Source organism: Rosa rugosa, chromosome 2, assembly GCF_958449725.1.
Source record: "Rosa rugosa chromosome 2, drRosRugo1.1, whole genome shotgun sequence".
NCBI lineage: Eukaryota > Viridiplantae > Streptophyta > Magnoliopsida > Rosales > Rosaceae > Rosa > Rosa rugosa.
In genome coordinates, this window is record NC_084821.1 from 58247940 (window position 1) to 58256466 (window position 8527).

The 8527-nt window shown below is 40.9% G+C and overlaps 1 protein-coding gene and 1 pseudogene across 1 annotated transcript; one reads left to right on the forward strand and one right to left on the reverse strand.

Moving 5' to 3' along the window:
• Positions 1 to 1575: 1575 nt before the first annotated feature.
• Positions 1576 to 5044, reverse strand: LOC133731137 (receptor-like protein EIX2; annotated as a pseudogene).
• Positions 5045 to 5577: 533 nt separating this feature from the next.
• Positions 5578 to 7983, forward strand: LOC133731138 (uncharacterized). The gene is made up of 3 exons (XM_062158585.1): positions 5578 to 6561; positions 6751 to 6808; positions 7088 to 7983. Exons 1-3 carry the CDS (start codon positions 5578 to 5580, stop codon positions 7981 to 7983), a joined length of 1938 nt encoding a protein of 645 aa, XP_062014569.1.
• The last annotated feature ends 544 nt before the right edge of the window (positions 7984 to 8527 follow it).

The following is an 8527-nucleotide window of genomic DNA, read 5'->3' on the forward strand; positions in this document are numbered from 1 at the left end:
ATTTGTTCAATGGGCAAGATGAGAATCTGGAATCTGAGTTCTCAAAGTTAGAGTGTTTAGGAACGGAGCTGGAAAAGGAGGATAGAAGCTCTACCGACCCATCATCCAAGTTAGAAACGGAAAATAGGGAAAATAGGGATCTGGTTGGAGAAGAAGCTTTGGGCAATGTGTTACCGACTGGTCAACCGGATCAGTCTGACCAGTCGGCCGGAGAGATCGTTTCAGACCCTGTTTCCGATAATGTTCTGCAGTCTTCTGATGGTGTTTTAAAAAGTGGGTGGAAAGTGAGGAATGAGTTGGTGGTGTACGGGTAAGTGGGTGTGAAAAAGGATTAATTAAATGGTGGGATATGAAAGAGGGAAAAAAAAAGATTAATTAAGTGGCTGCAGCTTTTTTGCAAAAGGAAAAAAAAGTGCAGAAGATGGTTGCAGAAGACAGGGGTTGGAAGAACCAAAAAAACACAACGGAACAGAGAGTCCAAATTGGATCTCTGACTGATACCAAGTCAGAAAGAAGGAGAAGGTTGAGAATTTTATGATATATTTCTTCTCCAAGAATGGAGTATATATATACATAAGATACATAAAGTCCTATTACAAAAATATTCCTAATAGTGGATTAGCCCCTAACTTGTTCGGCCAGCCACCAACTTGTCCGCCACCATTGTCGGCCATCATTGTTGGCCTCCAGCACTACTTACGTCAACAATCATACCTCCCAAATAAGTACGTTCGTTAGACAACCTCCAAGTCTTGATCATGAATTTCATATATAGTTCCGGAAATCCCATTTTTTCACACTGGTCAGAACTTAGAAGTCCATCAGACCATCACCCAAACAGAGTTGCGTAGTCTGCTGAGATGAAAAGGCCAAAACAGGAAAGGGCAATAGTGTTGGTATAACGAAACTTGGGTCTCAAATCGTAAGACGATCGTCTTCCACTACAGATTACAGAAAGATATCATCATGAGTTCATACACACTATCATGCATGGTAAAATGCATGGTAAAGCAGAAGAAGATGCCGCAGAGGAATAAATTGAACTTATAAGGAAATGATGGTCTCAGAACTAAAAATAATAGTGGTTTGGGTGGTGTACAATATCAAAAGTCTTGGCATATAAAGTCTCTTTGATCTTGATAGGCGTTTTAGATTTTAGATTATGTCTCATCTAAATGACTAGGAAGTCTTAATTGCCATCTTAATTATATTATGGCAAGGGAATTTGTAGTAGCGAAATGTTGACTTGGTGCTCGAATTATATATATACATAATACATGCGATATACATGTCACATCTTATATATTTGGCTTATTATAGTCAGGCTCACGAAGCACTGAAGTAGTGATCAAGGTAGAAAATTAGAAATAACAACTACAAGAAAAGGAAACAGAGAGTGAAATAGCTTTGTCATTCAGGAAAACTGCAGAAGAAGCTTTGTACACGATATGGATAAAACATTAACAGAAGGTATATGACTAAACCAATAAAGACCTCCTTCGATGCCAACGAGCCACTGTCAATGCAATCCTTAATGCAACTTTATCTTTGATGTTATCAAAGAATTGAAAGTGCTTACCTCCATGATTTCTTGATAAGCAATGTGCCACAAACACCCCAAAAGCCTGTGATAAAGCCAAGTACATTAATGCTACCATAGAAAACAAGCTTTTCATTGTCATCTTCATCTTTGTTGTCTTTCCCATCCAGAGCAGCAGGTGTGCTATCTCCCGAGCACTTGGTTGCAAGAGGAACCCCACACAATAATGGATTGCCTTCGTATATTGATGAATCATCAAGTGTAGTAAGTTGTGTGCTCGAGGGAATTCTTCCGGCCAAGTTGTTGTAGGACAAATTCAAGTGAGACAAGAAAGTTAAAGAAGACAAACTTTGAGGAATCGGTCCCGAGAGATGATTATGTGAGAGATCAAGGGTTTCCAACCATCGCAAGTTTCCAATCTTCGAGGGAATCTGTCCGCTTAAATTATTCCTTGACAAGTTCAAGGTACCCAATCCAACGAGACTACTTACTTCTTCAGGAATTTCACCTTCTAAATTGTTTGACGAAAGATCAATGATATTCACGAAAAAAATAGTCTTGTTGTATGTCAGTTCTATTCCTTTTGACATCAATGTGATTTGCTCAAAGTAACTATCATAGTAACCAAGGAATACATTTCCTTCAAACACTTGGGAATAGTCCCTGAAAAGTTGTTGTCACCAAGGTCTAAGACATAAAGCATGGAAAGAAGGCACAACTCATGGCGTATATGCCCACTGAAAAAGTTGGATCGTAGCCGTAGGATTAACAATTCATCAGAAATTTTTGAAGGTCGGTTTCCAGTGAATCGATTGCTTCCAAGATCGATACTCTTCAATCCTGTGCAATTCTCAAATATCAAAGAAGGGAGTTTACCCCCAAAGTTGTTGTTGTTCAGCTTCAGTATAGCAAGAGAGCTTGGAACACCCATTGAGCTGGGAATATCACCAGAGAGATTATTGTATCCGACATCTACTACCAGTATATTGCTCCACAGACTCTATGCTTGAGGGAATTCTCCAGACAACTGATTTCTCCTCAATGTAAGAATTGCCAAGTTTGTCATGTTGCACATAGAGGCTGGAATAGTACCATTCACTTTATTCTCAGAGAGATACAATTCTCTCAAGTTGGGCATCATCTGGTCCAAATTCGAGGGAATTGTCCCCGAAAGTAAATTGCTTTCGAGATTGGGCATGGAGACATTAGGGGAAAAAAATGGAACTGGACCTTCAAATTGGTTATGACTCAAATCTATATGATTTAGATTTGGACATTTCAGTAGCAATGGAAGCCTTCCGCGGATTTGGTTATAAGATAAATCCAAGTATTCGATTTGGGAAGACAACTTCAAGAACCATTCCTCTGGTATGGAATCTGAGATGTTGGTATTTGAAAGGGTGACAGCCAATAGTTCAGTTTGGGACTGAAGCCAAGCAGGAAATGAAGGACCTATGCTACTATTCCTAATGTCCATTGTGTAGAGCTTGAAAGGAGCAACCCACTCATAAGACAAATTGAAAATGAGAGACATAGGTTGATCTGTGGTTACTGCAAAAGACTCTAAGCTGGTGAGATTTTTGAAATGGGATTCCAATAGACTACCTGCCCAGGAATTCTCAGATAGATCTAGCTGAACTAGCTGAGAAAGTTGTCCCAGACTTTCAGGAACGGACCCATTCATTTGATTATACTTGAGGTTTAGAGTTTTCAAGGATGACAAGTTTCCTATAGAATCTGGAATTGTGCCCCAAAAAGAGTTTGAATTAAGGTTTAGAGTTTCCAAGGATGACAAGTTTCCTATAGACTCTGGAATTTTTCCCCAAAAAGAGTTGGACTGAAGGTTCAGATACTGCAAATTATGCAGCATCCCCAAGGAAACAGGCAATTTGCTTTCCAACATATTAAAAGACAGATCTAGGAGCTCTAGTTTATCATTTGTACAGCCAGAACTACCAAGGAAACACTCTGGAATTGCACCCACAAATTTGCTGTGTGAAAGATTTAAGATCTTTAGCTTGGTGGAATTCCCCATGAGTTTGGGAATATGACCTTCAAAGCTACTACTAGATAAGTCGAGGTCTTCCAGATCTTTGAAGCTTGCCAATTCCCAATTAATGGAACCACCGAAAGAAGTCCGACTTAGATTCAGTTTTATGAGGCTGGTAAGGTTAAACAACCAGCTGGGAATTGAAGATAGGATCTGCTCACCATTATTTGACATATCAAGGATTAAAAGTGATGTGATCGATGTTTATCTTTGGCACTGAGAGTGGAATTTCGCAAATTTGGCATGAAGACAAACGTAACTCTAACAGTGAGGGAAGCTTGTTTACAACGTGGAACCAACTCATTCCAGTGTTGCTAAGGTCCACCGATTGGAGATTGAGGTATTTAAGGGAAGAGAGTTGAGAAAGCCAATTCAAGTTGAATACCTCATCAAAGAAATAATTTGCACTCACTCAGGTCTAGATAGCTTAAGTTTGACAGGTTACCAAGATGAGGCGGAATTTCTCTCAAAACAGTGTCGGAGAGATCCAAATGTTGCAAACTTTTAAGCTGACCAAAGAACTGAGGAATGGGAATCTCGTCAGGGTAATAATTATTAGAAAGGTCAAGTGTTTTCAAGAATGACAAATTCCCAATAGACTCTGGAATTTCTCTCAAAACAGTGTAGGAGAGATCCAAATGTTGCAAACTTTTAAGCTGACCAAAGAACTGAGGAATGGGAATCTCGTCAGAGTAATAATTATGAGAAAGGTCAAGTGTTTTCAAGAATGACAAATTCCCAATAGACTCTGGAATTACTCCCCCATATGATGAAAATGCAGAGAGATTGAGATACCTCAAACTCTTAAGTTGACCTATGAATTGGGGAAGCTCAAAATCGTTCCAACTTAGGTCTAGGTAATTTAAATGTTTCAGGCTAAGCAATGAAGGATTTATCTCACCCCTCAAGAGAGACCTTCTGTAAGCCACCTCATCCCACAGTTCCCACTCCTCATAGGAAATGGAATAGTATGCGTTACTGAGGTCCATTTTCACAACATGACCAGTGAGGTTGTTGCATGAAATCCCTTTCCATTGACAGCACTCGTAACCAATCCAAGACGAAAGCCTACCGGAAGGATCTGCAAGATCGTGTCTGAAGCTGAGAAGCGCTTGTCTCTCCTCCTCCATGCATGCTGATCTCAAGCTGCCAGGAACTCCATCACTCGAACAGAAACAGAAATCAATAGTTTGTAGATAAAAAGTGGCCAAAATCCAAAAAAGCAAACAGTGAGCAAAAAAGAAGCTATCCATTATTCTACCCAAGTTTTCTCAAGTTTTTGCAGATGTATACACAATAACGTAGTTTATAAGAGGCTATAGGAGAGAGTCAAATCAAACCAGATCAGTTAATGCCGTCCGGCCAAGTCCAGAGTCCCCACAGAGGAAGTTGGTACATTTTCTTGACTTTTGGTAGCCAAAAGCAATAATATAAGGTGGTAGGATCGAATCAAAATCAATATATATTGTCCGTATTCCAAGTCTTCGGCGTATTTAACAAGTCTACTCAGAGAGGTGGGATTGACGCATGCAATTTCAGAGGAAGTTGATGCATTTTCTTCAATTTTGGTAGCCGAAAGCAATAATATAAGGTGGTAGAATCGAATCAAAAATTCAAAATCAATATCAGTTGTCCATATTCCAAGTCTTCGGCGTATTTAACAAGTCTATTCAGAGAGGTGGGATTGACGTATGCAATTTCTAGATTGACTTCACATATCTACTGTGATTTCCACTAGAACTCAGGTAGGCAAGTTTAAGACATCACCAAATTAAAAGATGGGGAGGTTTTTTTGTTTTTTTTTTGTTTTGGTTGGAACTGAAAGATCAATTGGAAAATTGTCAAAAATGAGGTCAAGCATGGTGATTCGATATTTAAGCACATCACAAATTACATGATAGATCAAATAATCGAAAATAGGTACCTCTACGATGTGTTAGCAACTAATGTTCTACAAACACTCCGGCGTCAATTCCGGTTTGAAGAGATGTGGTGTGCCCATGAAGGTTTTTCGTCCAAAGTGGAGGAGGCTTGGAGCATTCCTTATGTTGGGGAACCTATGCTACAGCTGTGTCGTAAAGTGAAGGATTTGGGGACTCAACTCTTGGACTGGGACAGGACTGTTTTTCGTAGTAGAAGAGAAGAAGTGGAAATAGTAAGGGCTCAATTGGATGTTCTTCTTCAGAAACCTTTTGACCCAAGTGATCGGAATTCCCGTTTTTTTCACAAGAAAGCATCGCATAGACGACAAAAAAACAAGATCAAGGGCCTTTTCAATGCAACTGGGACATGGCAAGAATCCAAAGTTGGCATTGATGGAGTCGTTCTGGACTATTTTCAGAGTATATTTAGCTCCCAACCTTCGGACTTGGAAGCTCAGGATGTGGTTCTTCAGACTATTGAACCTCGGGTTTCAGCAAATATGAATGCCCGTTTACTGGCTCCATATGAGTTGGAGGAAGTTCGGATCGCGTTATTTCAGATGCACCCTTCGAAAGCGCCAGGTCCTGATGGTCTCTCACCTTTTTTCTTTCAGAAGTATTGGGATTTAGTTGGGCAAGAAGTTAGCAATGCAGTGATTTCGATGTTGACTCAAGCTGAAATTCCTCCTGACCTGAACTTTACTTTTGTGACTCTTATCCCAAAAGTTAAAGAGGTTACCAATATGTCCCATCTCCGACCGATTGCTTTGTGTAATGTCATCTATAAAATAGCTTCCAGGGTTATTGCTAACAGACTCAAGAGTTTCCTGTCTGATATTGTTTCTCCCCAACAGAGTGCTTTTGTTCCTAATCGTCTTATCTCTGATAATACTCTGGTAGCATCAGAGTTAGCTCATTACATGCATAAATTGCAACGAGGCCAAGAAGGCTTTTTAGCCCTGAAGCTGGATATCAGTAAAGCCTACGACAGGTTGGAGTGGGGTTTCTTGCAGCGTATCATGCTCAAAATGGGGTTTGCTGAACAATGGGTAACACTTGTTATGTCATGTCTCTCTACTGTACGTTATTCTTTTCTCATTAATGGCACACCTAGGGGCTATATCACACCGCAACGAGGATTGCGGCAAGGAGATCCATTGTCTCCCTATTTATTCTTACTTTGCGCAGAGGGTTTGTCTGCTCTTATCTCGCATGCGGCTTCTAATGGTCAATGGCAGGGTTTGCGTATCTGTGATGGTGCACCTACAATCAGTCATCTCTTGTTTGCTGATGATAGTATGCTCTATTCAAATGCTACACCTCATGATTGTTCATTGATCAGGCACGTGTTAAACATCTATGAATGAGCTTCGGGGCAACAAGTGAATTTACAGAAGAGCAACGTAGTTTTTAGTGGGAGTGTTTTACCGCACATGCGAGCTAGCATGGCCCAGATCTTGGGAGTTCAAGTGGTGGAAAAACATGAGAAATATATGGGGATTCCAACCCTTGTTGGTAGGTCTAAATATGATACTTTTGCTTATATTAATGATAACCTATCTAAAAAATTGACAGGATGGCGGTCCAAATTACTCAGTGCTGCGGGTAGAGAAATTTTAATCAAAGTAGTGGCCCAAGCTCTCCCACTGTATACAATGAACTGTTACCTTCTCCCTCTTAACCTCATTCAAGAACTCCATCAGCTCTGTGCCCAATTTTGGTGGGGGAGTACGGATGAGAAGAAAGCTATGCATTGGCGGGCTTGGGATGAACTTTGTAAACCCAAAGGTATGGGTGGTATGGGATTCCGACATCTCTTTGCCTTTAATTTGGCTATGTTAGCAAAGCAAGGATGGAGGCTAATCCAAAGTCCGGATTCCTTGATCGGTAAACTTTTCAAAGCTCTCTATTTTCCTCATGGCAATTTCTGGGAGGCTACTCTTGGTTCACAACCTTCCTACGCTTGGCGGAGCATCTTGCAAGGTCGTGACATCCTTAGAGCTGGTATCAAAAGACATATTGGGAATGGCTTCTCTACCAATATTTGGTTGGACCCATGGCTAATGGATGAAGACCTCAGGCCCTATGTTACGGATAGGGTCACACTTGTGGCAGATCTTTTCATCTCTCTAGGTGTGTGGAATTCTACTTTATTATCAGAATTATTTCCTGCTAATATTGTTCAGAAGATACTCTCTATTCCTCTGAGTCCCCGGCATCATGAGGACAGGTGGATTTGGGGAGGTGACAAGCGAGGTCAGTTCTCTGTTAAATCGGCTTATCATGTAGCTCGGATTCGGATTCTTAATGATAATTCATCCACACCTAACCCAAGTGCCTCCCTTTGGCGTCAGTTGTGGACCGCTCCAGTTCCAAGTAGTGTGAAGATTTGCGCATGGAAAGCAGCTTCTAATATTCTTCCTACTCGGAGTAGGCTAAGTGAACGTGGTATTGATCTTGATACCCAATGAGACTCCTATTCATGCGGTTCGTGATTGTCCCCATGCAACTAGCTTGATTCAGGGTGCTAATTTGCCTTTAATTTCGGCCCCTACAAGTGTTGCAGAATGGCTCATGTCAGTCCCTATGTCAAACTCTCAGATTTTTGCTTCTTCCTTGATGATTTTATGGGCCACTTGGAGAAATAGGAATGCCAAAGTTTGGGAAGGAGATTTTAAACAAGCTTCACAGATTGTTCCCATGACCTTGGGTTGGCTAGAGGAATATAAAGCAGCTCATAGTAGTAACAGATCGGGATTGGCAGCTCATAGCTCTTCTCCTCAGTGGAAAAAACCTCCTACTGGTTTTGTGAAATTGAATGTTGACGCAGCTTTTAATCAGGCTTCGGGTCGTTCGGGTTTGGGTGGGGTGTTCCGAGACCATGAAGGTTCTTTTCTTCATGGATTTCGACATTCCATAACAATCGCTCAATCTGCTCGACATGCGGAGCTTTTAGCTATGGTTTTGGGGGTACAGCTGGCCATAGATAATCATCTCACACCTTTGATTGTGGAG

What these genes read in the sequence shown, in the direction of transcription:
- LOC133731138 (XM_062158585.1), top strand. Translation starts at nt 5,578, where the DNA reads ATGTGGTGTGCCCATGAAGGTTTTTCGTCCAAAGTGGAGGAGGCTTGG. An exon ending in TGGGGTTTGCTGAACAATGG is followed by an intron (nt 6,562 to 6,750) that starts GTAACACTTGTT and finishes GGTCAATGGCAG; the next exon opens with GGTTTGCGTATCTGTGATGG. An exon ending in TCTCTTGTTTGCTGATGATA is followed by an intron (nt 6,809 to 7,087) that starts GTATGCTCTATT and finishes AAAAATTGACAG; the next exon opens with GATGGCGGTCCAAATTACTC.